Here is a 21,283-nt window from a genome sequence, read left to right on the forward strand (position 1 = left end):
GTACTTTTAGATAAATTTAGTTTTTTGCATTATGATCTTTAATATCTTGGAAATTATATTAGGAAATGATATTTATAAAAATTATTATGATATTTATATTTGTTCCAGATTTCAACTTTTTACATTTTATGTACATTAGTTTAAAATCTCTAAAAACTATTTATCATCCATAAAATGCAAATTTTGTTTATTTTTAATTTTTTAATAATCACATACTCTCTTTATGGTTTCAAGCAACATACAAGACCTAAAAATAATATTTCTAAGTAAACCTAAACAATAAATGAGTATTTTTTATTTTTAACTAGGATTTCATGTTTATATATGTACGTAAAAAACATTTAAATTTTGTGTCATAAATGTGTTTTTTATTTGAAGTTTATGTTTCATTGCAGCGGTACTTTTGTTTATTGTGGTAAAAAAACATGAGGTTAGCAGTGTTAACTTCATACATTTTCTGGAAACTATCACTGAGTTTTAAACCATTTGCAAAATATCAGAATAAACTTTTATATATCAATTAGACTGTTTTAATTATAAAGCAACAACAATAGAAGTGTGAGTCTTACTACAAAGTAAAGATAGTAAGAATGAAAAATATAAAATTCTGGTGATACTAGTAGTACGTACAAATCACAAGGTTATCATTATAAATACTTAATCATATTTTTATTATGAACTAAATATAAAATTATGCTAAATTATTGAACTTAAAACTACTAATTTAGATGCAAAAGAATATAAAAATCACAAACTCTTTTAGTTCAAAGTGTTAAGCCTAATTCACGTAAAGACTATGCACTCGCCACTCGATAGATCTTACCCCTAACATTCGTGAATCAGCTTCATTCCTAAAAATATGTCTATTTTGAGTTAATTTTTCAATATAATGATTAATATAAATAGATATATGATACAGCATGATTTAAGCTACTATAGAAAAATCATAAAAGTCACATATATTCCATGCAGTATTTTCCAGAAGAATATTTTCTGAGACTTACAGAAAAGTACTATTGACCACTACTAAATAAACCTCTACATAAAATGGCAGTTACTATAATAAACACCATCCACGTTCATACTGTAAAATCCATTTTGTTACTGCTTTGCTTATCATCCTATGATTTGTCAAATGTGAAATACAGCGACTGGAATAACATGGTACTGAAATTCACACCTTCAATTAGGATTGGCTAAAAGTTTTACAACTGAGGCGTAACACATCCAGATGCTGGACGTGTTTTATATAGAAAACAGGCTAGAAAAAAGGTTTAGATACCAATCATAGATGGCAGGATCAGTGCTAAAGTGCAAGGAAAAATTTTTTTAAATGTTGAAAAAAAATTTTTTTCTTAGAGAGCACTTATTTATAGTCTCAAAAGTATTTTTTTATTAAACTTCTCTTCAAACTTCATTAAATAATACAATTTATGACAAATAAATGAATGTTATGCAACTATTTACAAAAATAAAATCTAAAATCCAATAAAAGATAAGTCCTCTATTGCCCTCACAATAAGACAAATGGCCCCGGTAGGTAAGGGGGTTAATGAACCACCAAATCAGATGTCATTCATATCATGTTAAAGCTATAATCAAAGACTGGAGCTTTTTTCTTCCATAAAGCCACTATATTTGGAACATAATAATATTTTTGTAACTTCCAAAGCTAGAATAATAACAAGCACAAAGAATGCAATGCCTATAGGATTTATAATTTAATTAATAAAGCTAGAAGTTGTTTGAAATAACTCCCTTACCTAATCGATGTGTTTCTGGCATAAGCAACTATGAATCTGTACACTGAATTATACAGGAACTGTTATCACAGATTGAAATGCTTAAATAATAAGTAATCCAATAGAAAATGTCAGAGAAAATTACTGAGATTTTTTTTTAAAACAGTATAAGAGGGGTATGAAAGTGGGTTTCATTTTATTGCATATATCTCACTAAATATGAAGGCATCCTATAGTACAATTGTGAATTATGTGGGAAGCTTATAATTTCATACAGGGGAAAAAGGTAATCTAAGTTAGGCAACTCTGGGTGAAGAAGTGTCATGTAATACAAATAGGTGAAGATTGAGAATGTATTTAAGTATTTTGTTTTCAAGTAAAAATTAAAACTAATACATTATTCATCTTTGAATTATAAACTATGTTTTCATGCCAAATTTACTGATGTACATTGATAATAAAGATGCTTAATTAAATTTTGAATGTAATTCTGTAAAAGGTCATGATACATGCACTTTGACCTGACTTGTAAACATAGGGTTAATTTTGCTGTGTACAGCACAGTTACAGATATTTAAGCTGTGCTGTGTAAGGTTGCAGTTAATTACTGACATACAGTATAATACAATTCAAAAAACTAAATTTTCTGTAGTAAAACTTTTATTCTGTTAACCTGTTTTTGTACAAATTACCATAATTGTATTCTTACAATCCACGATAACTTACATATCACTTGTCTGCAAAGATTGAAGAAATTTTTTCATCAAATTTTGGAGTTCTTGAACATGATTAGTTTCTGATTCAACAATGTCATTAAACACCTGAAAACAAGAACAAATTAAAAATCAGTATTGATCTTAAAGAATGGAAAAAGTAATACAAGATATGAAGTATCATATGGCTATTTTAAACTTGATACTATGATCTGTAAATTTAACAATTATAACACACATGAAATATTCAAAATTGTTTACTATTTTCACATAGAGAACTTTTTCTTAAAATAATTTTCTTTCTATTACACATACTATGTTGGATTTATTTTATTACAATGAAGAAATTGGTTTCTCATATGTTTCTTGTTTCAAACAATACTCTGAACCAATAACAAGATACACTAATAAGTATAAAAACAATTGATATGTACACATCTCTCACCAATGTGTATCAACTAAAGGTGTGGTTATACAGTGATACGACTGTATCAATATATTGTCCGATATGATATGATATATATACATCTTCACGAAATTTGGCAAGCTTTCAGCAAGCATTATGTATTTTGTCTAGAAAAAATCAGAATTTCTAATAGAGTATTTTTGCTAAAAATTAATGATTCAATAAAGGAAGATGAGTATTGAGTAATACATATTGTCTTCATTTCTTTTATCAAAAACATTACATGCAAAGTAACATAACCAACTAACAATAACAAAATAGATAGACAGATATGAACTTTTATTTTACTTCTCTTGCCAGCTGCAATTTAGTTAATCAAACCTGAGAATTTGAAAAAGCACTGTAAAGTGTGAAGTTCTTAAATAAGACAATGTTAGTAATATAGATAATAAATTACAGACAAGACAACTACTTTATCTCAGTTGGTTAAAAACAATATATTTATTGGTTTGACAAGAAGAACAACTCTACTTATACAAAACTTAACGGATGAGCTTTCTTTATTTTAATCAAATATACTATTAAACTTACACAACATTATAAACTAATCAATATAAAAACTACTGAAATGTGTTTAAAATATTTTTTGTTTGTTCCAGATATTTATCCAAAGCTACACAAGAGTTATCTGCACAAGCCCTCAATTTTGAAATGACAGACTAAAGGGAAGGCAGCTGGTCAACAGAACCCACTACTCAATTCTTGGGCTATTCTAATCAAATAGTGATATATTACCATCAATCTTATAATTTCCACAAAGTTCCAAAGTGCATAGCAATATTTATTTTTTTGTGATAATAGGATGCAAACCTTGGGCCTTTGAATCCCCAGCCTAGCATACTAACAAGTAAGCCATGTCCAGCTTCTTTATAATGATAGCAACAAAGTTTTTGTGCTATAACAACTAAGAAACTGTCCTTATTTCTGTACAGACATTTTCAATACTCAAATAGTTCCCTTTTTTTAAGGTTCTAGTCATGTTTGATGACTGAATCCTTTTAAAAGAAATCTTTTTAGTATCTTTTTTATTTGTAGGACCTTTTTTAAAGAATACAGAAACTAGATAATAAAATGAGCTGACACAAAATTGTATTATATAAACTTGCAGATACGAAAGGTTTTGGTTACATTAGTTAAGATACTTATGAGACTTCCCAGTAAAAGCTGGGATATGGAGACACAAAATAGAGAGCAAATTCTGGTGGCTTAAATATTCAATATTACATACTGTAAATCATTTCTGTTACACACACCTAAACCTTTAAAGCTCTAACCAACTCAAACCTCATAACCATCTTCTAAATATAGTATTGCCTACAAACCACATTTGTTGCCATAAATGTTTTAAACATTACTAACATGTTTAAGTCAAGAAAATTTTCTATGAAATAAATATTACTTATCACGTAATATTACTTATTACTTATCAAGTTTGATTTTTCAATGATTTTCAATACAATGGTTTAAAACCATTTACATGACTTTATAGTAGTGAATTTACTACAACTGCTTTTTTTCCTATTTAGCTTCTTATACTGTCAACTGAGTTTGAATAAAGCTGACAAAAATGTGAAAATTATAATTTTCCTATACTGAAAATTAGCTATTCTTGTTCAGTACTACCCTCTATATGCAAAATACTTTTATAAGCATGCCACAAGTCTTTTTTTCCCCTCCATTGGAAACGACACATTCCAATGTGTCTCTCATACAAATTATCATGCGACAACCCTCCACCAATGAGATTGCCATACACTCTCCTTATGCATGTGACTCCCTCTATCAAATTCTACCAGATTATCACTTCAAGTTTTGGCAGAAAACAGAAGCATTGGTTTTCAGTTTGGAGGAAGTGTGAGAAGAGGTAAGTACCTATTAGAAATACATTTTTAATATAAGAATATTATAACTTTTGATACAGTATGGTACCTCCGCTCACATAATTAGCTAGAATCCCACATTAAATAAGTGGAGAGACTGCTGCAAGGGAAGAAAAGAAGCAGCCAAAAGACACACCTTGAGACTAGAGAGTCAGATCGAAGATCAATGTGAAAAACTGCACTATTTCTGAACCAGGTATACTCTTCGCCCATCTGAGAAAAGGGTTGTATATATGTGGAAAAAACAAGAGGTGTGAGAAAAAACAATGAAAGTGTCCCCAGGTGTAGAATGGGTAGATCATGATGGACCATACTCGGCAAATCAACTGCATTCAAAACCCATGCCACTGGAAATCGACAGAGGGGATCTCAAACCCCCCTGACTATGGAACAGGACACATTAAGAATAGAAAATTATATATTGACCCAGGAACCCGACATCCAGAATGGAAAAGATGTCTACCACAGAGAAATCAACTCCCTCAACATTGAAACTGACTGAAACCAACCCAGGTGCAATAATGCCCTCGGAATAAGATACATCAAGGGAGAGGAGAAGGAAAAGAATCAGAACAATCACAAGTACCTCCACCATGACCCACAACACAGATGGAGTATGATTGAGGGAAGAATATATAGACAGCCATAATATATGTGTGAAGACTTATATTGATTGGTTCTACTCCAAATCCAAAATCCAGCCAGTGGGCACAGACTTCCATGTGGGAGTAGGATGAGGGATCCCAACTGAAGAGGTGAACTGCAATTTGACATTTCACTCCTTTGGTTTACATATGTGTTATAGCAGAGGATATCATGTCATCTACACCAGCAGAACACCACTGCCCTACTCTGCAATAAATGGTATTTCTGTATGGATATTTTATGTCATTAAACCATTCAGGAGGATGCCTCTACAGTCCACCAGCCCAGCAGCTTAAAACTGGAAAGTGGTAAGGATTCCCAAACTCCACTAGAAGAGTGGGGAGGTGAAACACGGTGGAGAGTCCAGAGGATTGTCAACACCTGAGACAGTGCAATGGTGACCACAAAACCCTATTTTTAAAAGCAGACCATACTGATTTATTCAATATAAGGCATGGCAGGGATGGGCACATATACCCTTCTTCTTTACTCATTTAGTCTATGGGTGGTATGGTACAGAACAGGCATATTTATGAAGCAATTTCATTACGAGGATATCACTCAAGCGATCTTGTGGAACACCCTTCTCAACAGTGTGCAAAAAGTGTGCTGTCAAAAAAGTACAGCTTAATTTTCTTTGGACTATGTTCTTTAATTAGTTGTAAAAATATTCACATAAGTTATGTGTTTTGCAATACTAACTAACAGTGAAAATTACAATGTGTGTCCTACATTACTTAATATAAGAAAAATACATATTTCTGTTACTTTCATAATATAGTTTGAATAGAGAGCTGCCAATACTAGGGCCAGATAAAAAAAGAAATTAAATTTATAGTGGTTTTTGATCAATTATGAACACACAATCTCATTTGAAATTTGTTTGTTTTCAGATATCTGTACAAAGCTATTTAAAGCCTATCTGCTCTAGTCGTCTAAAATTTTTTAACAAATACACTACAGAGAAAGCAGCTAGTCATCAGTGCCCAACACCAGCTCTTGGACTACTCTTGTCTGGCCAAGTAGTGAAAATTGAATGTCATGCCTATAACACACCTACAGTCCCAAAGTGCAAAGTGGGATTTTTTTTTACATTTTTGGTGCTAATGGGATGCAAACAATGAACCTATGGATCTACAGTCCAGCACGCTAATCACTGGTGAGTTATGCCCAATTCTTGATGTTTGTTGAGTTACACAACCTTTTGTTTTTAATTAATCATTTATATATTTATTATGAATTAATGTTAAACCATCAGCAGCAATCACCTTTGCCTAATTTACCAAACTGTACACAGTAGTTTAAGTTTACTGAATATTTATATGACTAAAGATACCTCTTTTTTTCTCCTTCTTAAAAATAATTAGAAAAAAGTGTAGCTAATTGATGTAAAGTTTCAAGATAAATGGACAAAATGAAATTCTACTTTTATGATATTTAACTGGTCTTATCAATTAGATGTCACAAGAATTCTGATTATCACTTTAGTGCTTGTACTATTTGCTAAAACAATTTGTTTAGATATGACTTTTTCTTTAATACATATTTTACATAGTATAATCTATTACTTCAAATTACTTTATAAGATAGAGTTGATCAATATGGCTAATGCAACAAGTTATTTGATACGTTGACTGTCACAACTTTCAGCACATATTTCACCCATATTCCCTTATAATTATTGACACACACACACACAAAAAACACAACAGCAACTCATGAAATATCTAACACTTAAACCCACCACTTCTCTATATAGTTCCAAGTTTTCTTGATGAACAGACAAGGCAAAGTCTGCATGTTTGGAAACTGGTTGTTTAGATCTTCTACAAGAATCTGAATATATAAAAAGTTACAAATTAGCAATCACTAGAATAATCAAATATATTAAAATATATCATTTCCAAAAGAATTTTGAATATGGTTAAAATAAACACGTGTTATTCAATCATTTTTTTTATTCTGCTTATAAAATAAACTAGTCTTTTTTGTAATAATAAAACCTTTTTACAAACCATCTGAAGGGAGCCCATGGACCAAAAATTAAAAACTAGGCCCCTACTATGCATTTGTGTATGTTTTGTTACCCTAGCATTAAAGCATGCAATCAGTAGTTATTAGTGATGTTCTCTCTCATAATCATGGTAGGACAACTTAATTATTACAGAAAGGAAACAGCAGAATAGTGTATAGAACCCACTGTCTGTGGTCTGCTGAGATTTAAAAAATACATTCAGTTTGTCAACAATAACAAGTTTGAGAACTAGTGTTACAAAATACAACAAGCACAACTTTAAATGCCAAGACTATAATATGTTTCAAGTGACAGGTACATACATAATAAAATGAGCATTTGCTGTATAAAATGATGCTATTTTCGCATTTTGTGTAACATATATACAGTTTTTCAGCAACCTCATTAAGCTGTTGGCTACCTTCCATATCAAATGAAGAAGTCTCCACACATTTAAATTATGCTTGCTTAGGGTTGAACACTGACTCGACTTTCATTTAGTAGACCAGAACCAAATTTCTTCAAGTAGCATATCCATTGTAGAATATTTCACATACTCAAAGCACATAGAATGGTTGTGATTTTTAATGAAAATGTGAATAGGAGATTATCAAATATAAATGTATATATATGACAAACTGGTTCAACACATGTTCAACCATATATTGATTTTAGTATTTAAAAATATCTGTACCAAACAAATAAATTCCAGGTATAAGGATTTGTATGATTTTGGAAAGATGAAAAAAAAATGTTAAATGTAGTATTTTTCACTTTCGTGAAATGACACAATTTTGAGCATGTTATGTACTCAAGTAAAAAAAGTTGACCTTTAAAACAAAATTTGTTTATCTTACCTGGTCTATATTCTTTTACATAGTTGCTAGGAAACCATCCTGTTACCTCTTTCAATGTTCCTTCCCACCATCCTCCCTCAACTATCTGAGTCACAGTGATTATGTCTCCTTTTATAAAGTTTAACTGGAAAAAAAAAAAAGACAAACAGCTTCAAAGCCTTATCAGTCATTGCCCAATATTAAAAGCAGACACATCATTGAGAGAAAAACAAAGCCTCTTTTTCTTGTTAAATGACCAATGTCATGAGTTACAGAATATTTTCTAGAATGTATTAAGGAAGATACTACAGTTATGTTTCAAGGGGCCACTCTGGGCTTTGCCAAAATAATATTTTGAAATTTTTTACTTTGTTGGTGATAAAATTTAGCATTTGGCAATATTTTTGTGCCAGCATTTGATGCCAGTAAAATTTCAGCATGGATTTTTCATTCACATCATAGTTACAACATGGCATCTGTTTCCTTTACAGGCAGAATCACAGGTAGTTAATTTCTTCTGCTTACATGTACAGACACTGTATACGTGTCAGTTCAACAAGAAATAAAATAGTTAAGATTGTGAAATACTTAAGGTACAGTATCAAACACTGTAAAAACTAATAAATGCCATTACATATCATAATGATGTTCAATTAAGTTTGATCACTTCTCATAGGAAGTTATGATAACAATCGATCTTTGGTCCTCATATGACTTTTCCCACGCTGAGTTGAGTAATTTTTTTTATCAACAGCTGCTGAATGAAAAAATAAAAGAAGTGTTTATTCAATCCAGTTATTATTTCTTAGCTTAAATTGCATATATTCATATCATCAATAGAAAGCCTAAATTAAAGTTTTCCTGTATGGTGCAGATTGAATTTTTGTTTCAGTTATAGCAGTACAAAAACCTTTCTTGTAAGTAGGCTCAAATTCCTTAAACCTATTAAATTTGGCATTTCATTAATTTCCTGTTTTTTTTTTAGACTGGCTAGTTTGCAATAAAACAATTATATTAATCTTGATCATTAGTTATATATTTCAATATTTTCCAGCACCTTTAAATGATATAATTTTATGTCTTAACAGTACAGTTGTGACACTTGCATTTAATCAAATAAAGATACAATATCCATTCAATATATATAGATAATCATTTTCATATATTTATGAAGGAGCTCAAATTCTCAGGAGTTCAAATATGATTTTTTGAAAATCAAACTGAAGTTGAACCAATTCAAGTCGAAAAAAAGATAATTTACACATTGTTCAAAATTTGGTTTCTAGTTGGCTTCTGGTTTTGAAAGTGGGTAACAGAATTCTGAGGTTGGCAGTTTTTTAGTACCAGCTTTTTATGAGCAAGAAAAATTATTGTGTTTGAGAAATAAAAGTTAATATTATTTTGAACACAAAATAAAAAAGTACAATTGTCTTTTACATACATTGGAATATGATACAGTACCTTACTTATAGTGAAAAAATTTAGATCCTAAGAACTGCTGTGAAAACATTACTTTCAGTTTATAAGTGTAAATATTAAATTATTATTAACTTCTGATCAAAGAAAGTTATGTACTTAAAAAGAAACAAAAATTAACCTGGCAATCAGTGTAGCTAATTGAATATACTTTTCTACTTACAAAAATTAGAATAAATTGTTCCATCAGAAATATACCCTCACTGTTAATGATATTTTTAGCCATAATTCCAATAATCTCTCATTAAGTTTGGCCAGATTTATAATAAAATAGTATGCCATTGTTACAGAGAAGTTAGATTTCTGTCTTTAGTACACTATTACAAAATAAACTAACTCATCATTAAAAATAATTGTACTTAGATTTCATGTGATAAAACTAGTAAATATTCTTGTTACAGTGAAAACAAATTCACTCCAATCTTACAAAAATATAGATAGTACAACATTTATTATTTGGCAAGACAAAGTGTGATACTAGATGAAATCTTTGCAAGTATTAAAATGACTTATACGGTTGAAATCAAAATTTTATAAGAAATATTAAAACACAGCAATACAAAAAATCTATAATTATCAGCATTTCAGAACTTTGTTCTAATTCCATCATGAGCTTGAAAACCTTGAAAAACAATTAAAGTTAACATTTTCATAAACTGAAAATGTATTTCCAATAAATACTTACCTCTTGTCACAAAATAGCTTTTCTCAATTAGCACTGGCCTCTATTAGTGCAAATTTTCAGTGCTTGCCACTAGCCTTCCACTTCCTGCTTCTACATATCCACATGTAAGTGAGACACAATCCCTATCATAACCAATGCCCTCTCCACACTTGCACTCATTAATCACTTCCAGATTGGTCATATAACCTAGATCACATATCACTGGTGGGAAATGTGAGAAGAGGTAAGTATCTATTAGAAATACATTTTCAGTTTAGAAAATTGTTAACTTTTGATATGATATCTTACCTCCACTCACAAAATAGCTAGAATCCCACATGGAACTGGTGGAGGGCCAGCGACAAATTAATCCCCCTTGAGGAAGCACCCAAAGAGTGACCATAAAGTGTGGAACCAAAAAAGAAAATATCACACCACAGCAGGAGATCACATCACATCTGATCCAGGTATACTCTCCCCTCTTTTATGACTGTGTTACAAACATAGAAGGTGGAAAAAATGAAGGAATCCCATATTATTTATTACCTATGAACTCTCTCAACACAGGCTCGGTCAATAGATTTAGTACTTCTAACTTTCAATATAGTGTGTGTATCTTCACAAAATTTGGTAGTCTTCCAGTTCATATTATAAATCTTTGAGATACAGAAAATCTTATTTTTTAGTGGAGTATTTTTAATAAAAAAAATAAAGATTTGTCCATTAATATATTAAGTATTTGTTTTGAATAGTCCATGTGCAAAGAAATTTTAATGTTAAAATTAAAAATACTTTTCTTCCACTCAAATTTCCTTTGTGTAATCCCTAAAACCTGGTAAATGCATTTCAAATGTTTTTTTTTCAGTAAAACATTATAGATTACCTGTTATTTTCTCTGCCCTATCTCAAAATAGGAACAGTCAAATTGACCGTCCTTGTAACCACCAAAAAAAAAATTAAAATAAACTTAAATTACCCCTTTTTTATTTCTAGAATGACTTCATATTGTAACATGAAACTTCATTTGTTTATCCTAAGTGGCTTTCTAACTATTTGACAAGAGCCATTACAAATTCATCCAAGCTAGTTGTTCATTTTCCCACAGGAACAAATCTTTTACTGTGAAATTGACAATATTCTGTTTGGAATACAACATTATACAATACGTCATTTTATAGATGAAATCCTTGACTTTCTATTGATTATAGGTAACATATAATGTGAAGCAACTGGATATTTTTGAGGGAATTTTACAATTGCTTCAGTATTTTTAGCATTTTAAAAGAGTTTAAGAAAGAAGTTATAACAATTTTCTAAGTTTACTGAGTGTACATATACATGAAGAAATGGCGTAAGTAAAAGATGCCTGTATTGTGAAATGAGGTCATGAGCTAAGAAAATACGGTTAGCTGGTTAATTGGTATTGAAAATCACGAGTTAAGAGTTATGAAAAATGAAGTTACAACCAGGATGCTGAGAAAAATGCTGGTCATGAGTTTGAATGTGATAAGTTACTGATGCTGAGTTAATAATATAGTAAAGGCTACTACAAGGTTTATGATAGCATCTCAAATTGGTGCTTTGATGTAAGATTTGTTACTCCAGACCAGTGTAGAAGTACAAGTAAAAAGTCAACCAGAGCACTCACCATCACAGTAACCAGTTACTTGAGAGTTTTGGTTCTTGTTTTGGAATAGCCCTGGGAGTTGCACAGATTGACCAATAGAGTGTTAGAACTACTTGTGGGTAATTAGGAATACTATTTGAGAAGTTGAAAGAATACAAAGAAAATATGGTTTAAAAACTCATGTCTGGAGCTAAAAATCAGTTCTTTCTAGGAATAATTGAAGTTTTCCCAGAGTTGCTGATAGTTCAAAAATCACAAACATAAAAGTGTCCAATCTTCAACATTTTACCAGGCCAACTGTGTTGTAAGTAATGAAACTATTTCTCTCTTAGTCAATTAATGTAATTTTGGATGGATTATAAAGAATCATATGAAATTTAAGAAAGTAAACCATGTTATGTGTGAGTTATAATTATCAGCGTTGTTTAACCTAAAGGTGTTCTTTTATGATGAGTTTGCAAATGATTAAAGCCTTACTAAAGTGTATTTTATGTTAATAAACTTGATGTATTGTGTTGAATATCAGTCTCAGGATCAGTCTCTTTAGTCTAACCATAAATCTCCTTGAGTTAGCGACTTGTGAGTTCCACTCTCCACTGCAATTCTCAATTAAATAAATTTGGTGTAAACGGCAGTACAGTCAAAGCTCCAACGACTAGCCCTAAGAACACTGCCCATTATAACTGGTGCAGTCTCGAGGATTTTTGGAGTAGCTAATGATAGGTTGGTTAGAGTAAAGAAAGGAGTAAAAGCAAGAAAGTTAGCTGAAAGTACTATAAGTAGTGCAAGCTAAGAATAAGTAGTAAGTGGATATGGCTACTGCTGGTGTAGACATGACTACAGATGAGGGTGGTGCATGCGCTAGAATCGATAGAAGAGCTGATGCTAACTATGAAGCTGCAGCAGAACAACCCGCACAATTAGGTCCACTTGGCACTATGCATTTAACGAGCAATATACCATTATATCACAGTAGAGTAGATGAAGATGTTGAGGGCTTTATTGATGCCTTAAATGAAGCTGCCGAAATATTGGGCTGGACTGATGCCCAGAAGGTACACATTTTAAGATTAAGAACAGCAGGAGAAGCAAAGCGCTATATTAGGGCTTATAGCAAACTGTGTGAAACCATAGATTTTCAGTATATAGTACGTAGGTTAGTAGAGGAGTATAGGAAGCAAGAAACAATAAATGTAATTTTAACAGAGATGCGCAACTTAACTTGGCAATGAGGCGAATCTGTCCGAGGCTTCGGACATAAGTTGCAGGAGTTATGAAATAGGTTGCGTATGGCTTACATGCACCCGAATGAGCTAATGATACAGGACATTTTAAAATATGAGTAATGCAGCTAGATGTCATGTAAATGAAGCAAATACTCCTCAAGCAACTTTGCTTGATCTGATTGAAGTAGCTACTCAAGAGGAGTTGTGAAAGCAACAGATATACAGACCCAAACATTCTGCTGTGAATGTAGTGATTAGACCTAGTAAAGCAGATTGGCAAAACAAGCAAAGTAAGCCCAGTGTTTTAACTGTGGTAAAGTTGGTCACATGGCAAAAAATTGTTTTCAGAAACAGAAAAGAAATCAACAGGTAACATGTTTTAATTGTAGCATTAAGGGTCACCTAGCTCGTGATTGCAGACATCAACAGAAGGCAGAAAACAGAAAAGCCCAAAAGGCTGGAGCTTAAAGAGGAAAGTTCCCAAAAAATAACAGTAGCCCTACATTCGCTATATAGTCAAAAAACGTAATCTAGGCCAGAATTACAGAGCAAAAATAGAGGTAGTTCAGGCAGTTTGGGATAAAGATTTAGTGTCCATAGTGTTAATGAAGTGTCGCCAATAGTTGTAGTAGAAATATAAGGTATAGCATGTCGGTTATTGGTTAACACAGGCACTCGATCTTCACTACTAAGTGTAGAACTAGTAGATAATAATCCAACATTGTTAGATAATGCCTGGAAAGAAGTTTCCAGAAGTATTTTAACTTCTATAATAGGAAATCTTGTTAAAACACTAGGTAAATATAATGTACATATGAAAGTAGGAAAGTTAGAGTTAGAACAATCTGTAAGCAAATAGACTCAGAAACAGATGGCATCATAGGGCAAGATTTCTTAAGGGCTTATGACATTGAAATATCTCTTATTTTGGATAAGGTACACATAGAAACAGAGATCTTATGTTTTGAAGGACTTTAATCCTCAGACTTATGTGCAACCATTGAGACACATGATACATTCCCACTGGCTAAAGTTAACAGTCAGATGCCTAATGCTAGCATTAGCAAGGATAATAATCAACAGTCAAAATACAAAAGCACTGATCTCAAAGTGTAGCGATACACGACAAAGTCGGAGAAGTAAGAATAATAAGTGTTTAAAACGAAAAACAGGGAATAAGAATACACAGGAATGCTCTAAGCCCAGCAGAAGTGATGACGGTAATCATAAGAATAAGGTGAGTGTTAGTAAGATGAGGCACAGTAAGCTAGCAAGTGAGACTTTAAAACAGGAAGATAGTAATTCATACCCTTCAAATGACTCTACACTTATGCCTAACATAAGCAACAGAGCATCCAAACAGAAGCGTTTGAAAGAGAGTACCTGCAAGAAGTCAATTTATCATTGACGGTAAAGTAAATGATTTTAAGTATAATGAAGAAGTGTTGATCCAACCTATTTAGATAGGAGAAACAGGAGTTTATATAGCTGCTTGTATTAGTAAAGTGTCCAGGAGAAACACAGTGTCTATAAAAGGGTTAAATGTGAATGAAGAAAAGTAATACTAGCTCAACGTATAGTAGTAGTAGAGAACAATTAGCTGCAGTAGGACAGTATAGTGTTAATAATGCTAAGAAAGAGGTACAAGAAAGTAAGATAGATTGGGATTCTATCTTATGAAATATACAAAAGAAACATAAACAGGGTTTGATAACATTGTTAAAAGAGTATAGAGATACATTTGTAGGAGACAATTACTTTAATGGTTGTCCAAATAAAGTTAAACACAAGATAGTGTTCAGTGATAATAAGCCTATAGCACAGAGACCTTATAGAATGCCAGAAAAACATAGGGTTGAGTTAAAAGAATGTGTAAAGAGAGGCTTGAACAAGGAGTAATAAAGGACAGTAGTAGTCCATAAGCATCGCCAGTTGTATTAGTTCCTAAGAAGGATGGAAAATTCAGGTTCTCTGTGGATTTTTGGAAAGTGAATGGAGTAACAGTCAAAGACATCTACCCATTACCTAATATCCAAGAAACATTAAATAGGCTAGGTAAGAGCAAGTACTTTTCATCTATGTATTTGCAAAGTGGGTATTGGCAGGTAGAGATAAAAGAAGATAAAGCTAAAACTGCTTTCGTATTACCTTCAGGCAAATATCAGTTTAAAAGAATGCCTTTTGGCTTATGCAATGCCCCTTCCACATTCCAGAGATTATTGGACATTGTATTATCAGGCTTGCAAGATTTGGAATGCTTTTGTTACTTAGACAATGTTATAGTGTTCACTGCAAGTTTTGAAGAACACTTAGAGGTTAAGGCATGTATTTGATAGATTATGAAAAGCAAATTTAAATCTTAAACCAAGTAAATGTCAGTTTCTGAAAAAATAAGTAGAATATTTAGGTCATTTGATAACTGCAGATGGTGTAAAACCTGACCCTAAAAATTTAGAGGTTTGTAAAAATTATCCAATGCTTAAAACAGTAAAAGATGTTCGTGCATTTTTAGGATTTGTAGGATTTTACAGAAGGTTTATACCACAATTTGCACTGCTGGCAAAACCTTTAACTGGGCTAACTAAGAAATAAAATTTCAGTGGTCAGATAAAAGACAGGAAACATTGAAGAAGCTAAGAGAAGATTTATTAAAAGCACCAATTTTAAGCTATCCAGCTATACTGAAAGCTACACTCAAAAACAAAAAGCAAAGTTTAAAAAAATTAAAGAAGCAGTAAAGAAAGCACACAAAAAACATAAACAAAATTTAAAAATTTTGAAATCCAAAAAAGTTTTTTGAAGTCTCAAAAATTTCATAGTTCAAAAACAAAAAAAAGCAAAGTTTTAAAAAATTAAAGTGGCAAGTGAGAAAGTTGATCACTGACTTGCCAAATCAAAAAGTGAAGATTGAGTTCAACTGCATAGAGGGAGTCAGTTGTTCTAGGAGTGTGTGTTTCACTCATATTGGTGGAGGGTTGTCACATGCTTATTTGCATGCAATGCAGTTATACTATGTGAAAAACAAGTGGAAGTAGATGGGAGTATCAAGGTAAGTTATTGTATCAGAATATGACTTTTCCTTGTAATATATATTTTGCATATATTTGAAATTTTTATGGTCAAGGGGAGGACTCGAATCTCCCAAGCCATCTCCGTCATTGCACACACGCTCTAAGTAAAGTAACACTGGTTATATTTGTTGCATGTTGTAAGTAAGCAGATATTAAGTTAAACTACAACTGTTTCGTCGAAATATGAACAACAGGCATCACTGTGTCAACAACCACTAGGCCACATCCTCACATTCATAAGTTGTCTAAAATCAGAGCACACAGAACATGTCAAGAGAAGCAGTACTAACTATCACATCTTATATGAGTCCAGTTGACATGCATCTAAAGCTGAACAATATTGTTTAAGTTATAGAAAAGCTACTGGGGTTATCTCCTACTAATATAATTTTACTGTCAATCCCACTATTCATTGGTAAAAGACTCAGCAGTGGGTGTTGTAGACCAGTTCTCTTCCCACTGATCAGCAGTTAAAATCATGAACAGCTGCATATATCCTTAGTAGCTTTTCCAGAACTCAAAAACAAATATTCAATGCCCCTGTGATTGAAAGCATGTTTGGTGACAGTGGGAATTGAGCCTGAAACTCTCATATCATGAGGCAAACCCCCTAATCACCAAGTAATGCTGGCCCAAAGCTGAACAAACTTGATATAATTGAAAACATAATAACAAGAAATCATAATGGCAATATTTTGATTACTTGGATAGTTGAAGTAGTCAAAAATAGTACTAACCGGAAACCCTAATTCTGATTGGTTGATTATTTTTGTGAGTTGTGATACTAATTGATTAAGTCAAACAAAATTCAATTAATTGAAAATAATAATTAAAAATCATAATGGCAATATTTCAATCACTTGGATACTCAAAACTCTTATTCTATTGTTTATGTTTAATTTGTTTTAAAACAGGAATAATTAGAAAAATAATCTGGTTAGTTGATTATTTTCATAATTCACAACATTAATCAATTAAGTTGAACAAACTTTAATTAATAAAAATAATAATGATAAATCAAAATGCCAATATTTAATTACTTGGATAATAATCAAAAACAGTAATACTTGGAAACACTAATTTTGATTTGTAATTTTTGTAACATTAATCAGTTTAATCTAAGTTTAATTGGTAAATTATTTTATGTGACACTGTATGATGTACTTGATACTTACTGTTAATCAATTATATGGATTAATCGAGTTAATCACCTAGCTCTAGTGTATTCTAAGTTGTTTTTTTATCAGTATTTATCTATGCAGTTTGGAATTCTGTACCATCATGAAAAAATGGTATTCCCCTTCAGACTTTTCAAATTTTATCAGTTTCATGTTTCAGGTAAGTAATGAAGCATTAAAACATTGCCTAAAAATAAACCTGGGAGATTTACCTATAAACATGACAGAGAAAAAGACATTTAACTTGTGATTTATAACAGTTTGACTATCATTTTAGCAACTATATTATAAAATTATTATTATACTAGCCACAAATTGTACATATCATTCTTTAATTAAATCACACACACACACACATATATATATCTATGTTTGCTTTTAGTGATTTAGTCCAGCAGCCTTATGTTCTCATATAAATATGGGTAGAAACAAAATGTTTACCAACCAAAATAGGAACTGCTGATTTAAAAAAAAAAAAAGATGTTTGATTATTTAATCAGAAATATAATAGCCAAATGGGAAAGAGTATCATAAATCTTTCAGAAGTTTAGGAACAAGTGTTAATATCATAAACACAATGGTGTTCTCAATACTCCTATTTTTACAGTTAGTTTACTTTTCAGTTTACTGTAACTGTTGTAAACATTCAAATATACATAGTAACATCCTATAAAGAATATAAATACAATGTTCTTTAAAAATAAAGGTTCTGGTAACACTTCAAAATGCTATAATACACCGAAACATAACATTGCACAAGCCTTATCCAGTATGTAGATATTATGATAAAATCTTACCTCATCATTGTTTGAACCTTTAAAGTTATAAATAGCTTTCACAAGATGTGGACAACCATCAGTTGCCATTTTCAAGATGAAAATAATCTAAAATTTCAAATCCACATATTGAGTGTTTTCTACATCATTTTAAGTTTCCCTATAATAAAACAAACCAAAATTTTTGTAAATACTTTTGTTTTGGAATACAAAAAAAAAGTAGTATATTTTGAAATATAACATCAGGTATAAGGAGAAAAAAGGAATTCTCTCCAGACATATAAACAAAAGGTTCTGTCCTAAATAAGACAAAAAAGTAAACTTTGAAATTACAAATGTGTATGTATGTGTGTATATATATATACACACACACACACACATATATATATATAAATATGTGTGTGTGTGTATATATATATATATATATATCAAGGGTAAGAGTTTACTAAAATAAAATGAATAATATTTACATTATGCGAGTATGTACAGTTATAAATACTGTTTCTTACACTTCCATAAAAAGCTATCTAATCTAACTTTATTACTACAAAAGTAGGTCTAAAAATACCATATGGATTGAAGCAATAAAATTACCAAAAATTTATTTTTTCTTTTAACCTTATACAAATAAGTTCATTGTGCACATGAAACATTGGTGTCATGATTTTTAATTTTCTTGCAAGTATTCACATGTACTGTCAGTCTAATGTTTTGTGATTTTTATTGTTAACTAATAACTTCCTTTATCTAAATATAAAATAATCCTTTATATTTACATATTACAATTAAATATAATTTTATTATATGCCTAGAAATTGTTAACAATAAAAATTAACTATTAAAAACCAGAAGGATACCTGAATAAAAATATCTGTCACATTTAAAATACAGAAGGTGAAAGCAGCCACTGTAAATTGTTATAAACTACACACATAACTGGTTAAAAGCCATTTGAAAACAAAAAGTATTGATTATTCCACTTAAAGATTTAACATTGTAATTTACTTCAAAAATGTGCAACATTTTTGTCATAATAATAAGTGATTTTTATGAATCAAAAATACTAATGAGTGTTTGCTCAAATATCTACTATAATACTAACAAACAATTTCAACTTATAATTGTTTAAATTTTTGCGAGATAAAAATCTTACTGGACAAATCATGTAAGAAATGTTATTATGGTAGAATTCTTCGCAAGAAAATGGTAATAGCATTCAACCACTACCAAGAAATATAATTTTAACTGCCAAAAATGTGTTTCAAACATTCATATTAGATTTGGCATACAATATACTTTTCACAGTTTAAATTTGTGCAAAATTTATCAGCCCAAACGTTCTAGAGTAAGACATATTCTAACACTTTTTTTGGGTCATTTAGTCTCACGTTAGGTCAAACTCCTCCACAGCTTACTTCTTGCTATGTTTTTGATATATTTTTCTGATGCTTCTAAATTTCAGGTAAAATTTTTTGTGATGTAAAAAATGGTTAGGATTTAGATGTTCTTTTTGATAAAACCCTAAATCCCTTTGTTGAATATTTAGCTATTGTTAAAAAAATAAAAAGGGTTCTTGTTTTTACATACAAATTTTAAATTTAAAAACAGGAAGGCACTATACGAACTTATGCGAGACTCCATTTAGAAAACTGTGAGCAATGTCTGATCCCTTTCCTACAGGAAGGTTATCATCACATTGTCACTGAATGACAGTCTAAGATCCCCGAAATTCTTTTATCTTGAAAAACAGAAGAGTTAGAGAGTATTTGATTAAAGTGTTTAAGACTGTTAGGTATACAGATAGTGATGATTCGTCATCTTTTTTATGCTTAATGGTGAGAATGGTAAGATTAGGGGACACAAATATAAATTTTGGTAGGGCAGGAGTCATCTTTGCTAAGACAGCTTTATTTTTCTAACAGGGTGATTGGCCTTTAGAATAGGTTGCCTTCAGGTGTGATGGGTGCAGTTAATCTAGGGGAAGACTTGATATATATTTGAATGATTAGAGATGGCATTGAGTGTTTTCATTTTAGTTTAGTAGATGGGGTGGCCTAAATATCTTATTGTCCTTGAATTATATAATATATGTATATGCATGTATATATCCAGTGGTCAACAAGGCCTTTCGCCAATGTCAGTATTAGTATTACCAATACCAGAATTCTTCAAGCAGACTGGGAAGTTTACACTTACAACTACATGCAATCTATTATGTTGAAAATTCAATCTTCGTTAATGCTCGTTTACTACACTGTGAATTCAACTGTAACAGTGTTCAAACTCACAGTGTCATAGTCTCACGATTCTTGCCATCATTGTACTGTGTGCAGCGCAGCAACTGAAGAGATGTATCACACTATCAGTGCATCTTATATTATTACTACTAGTACTAGTTAACTACACTGTGATGTTTACTAATAGAAATTTTGTAATTGTAGTGGTAAAAAATAACTTAATGTACTAATCATATGATTTATGTGGAAAATTTTTATAAAATAATTTATACTTTCCAGTTTTAGTTTAAAGTTTTAATAAACATAACTTACAATTATTTCACTGTTATAAAATTGTCTTCCCCGTTTACAACTACTTATAATATTTTTATAAAAGTAAATACTAAATGGTGAGACTATATTTTCTCATGCCGGCCTTTAGCGCCCTCTTTTAGTAATTATTCAAAAAAGGTAATTATTGAGAGCGTGAAATATCATGAACCATCATGATAGAGTTCACCCAGGATTTTCACAAAAATTCTAATAGAACATAGGGGCAAAAACCATCTTAAAAAGCAGACTTGATCTTGAAACAACACACAAAACTTTCTAACCTCAATGACTATTGCTTCTAAAATATTGATAATAATAAAAAAGTTGATTTTCCGATTGTTAAACAGAATTCAAAATTCATCTATTTGTTCTTCATATTATTATTGTTTCACAAGCCTATAGAAAAAACGGTTATGAATA

At 31.0% G+C, this 21,283-nt stretch overlaps 1 protein-coding gene across 4 annotated transcripts in view; it reads right to left on the reverse strand.

Annotated features, from left to right (window-relative positions):
* Positions 1-20,969, reverse strand: part of LOC106463004 (rho guanine nucleotide exchange factor 7-like) — an 86,574-nt gene extending 65,605 nt beyond the window's left edge. For 3 of the 4 annotated variants that reach the window (XR_002611391.1, XM_022390406.1, XM_022390404.1), the window contains exons 1-5: positions 20,864-20,969; positions 18,336-18,474; positions 8,318-8,441; positions 7,191-7,282; positions 2,469-2,563 (exon numbers count right to left, since the gene is read on the reverse strand). Coding sequence is in view for 3 of the 4 variants with exons in the window: in XM_022390406.1 (XP_022246114.1) it covers positions 2,469-2,563; positions 7,191-7,282; positions 8,318-8,441; positions 18,336-18,404 (380 nt within the window). In the remaining variant the exon portion in view is untranslated. Of the gene's footprint in view, positions 1-2,468; positions 2,564-7,190; positions 7,283-8,317; positions 8,442-8,751; positions 8,775-18,335; positions 18,475-20,863 lie in introns of those variants that run through there. The other variant, XM_022390405.1, reaches the window with a different exon arrangement.
* Between the last annotated feature and the right edge of the window lie 314 nt (positions 20,970-21,283).

This window comes from Limulus polyphemus, unplaced genomic scaffold (assembly GCF_000517525.1).
Source record: "Limulus polyphemus unplaced genomic scaffold, Limulus_polyphemus-2.1.2 Scaffold1298, whole genome shotgun sequence".
Lineage (NCBI taxonomy): Eukaryota > Metazoa > Arthropoda > Merostomata > Xiphosura > Limulidae > Limulus > Limulus polyphemus.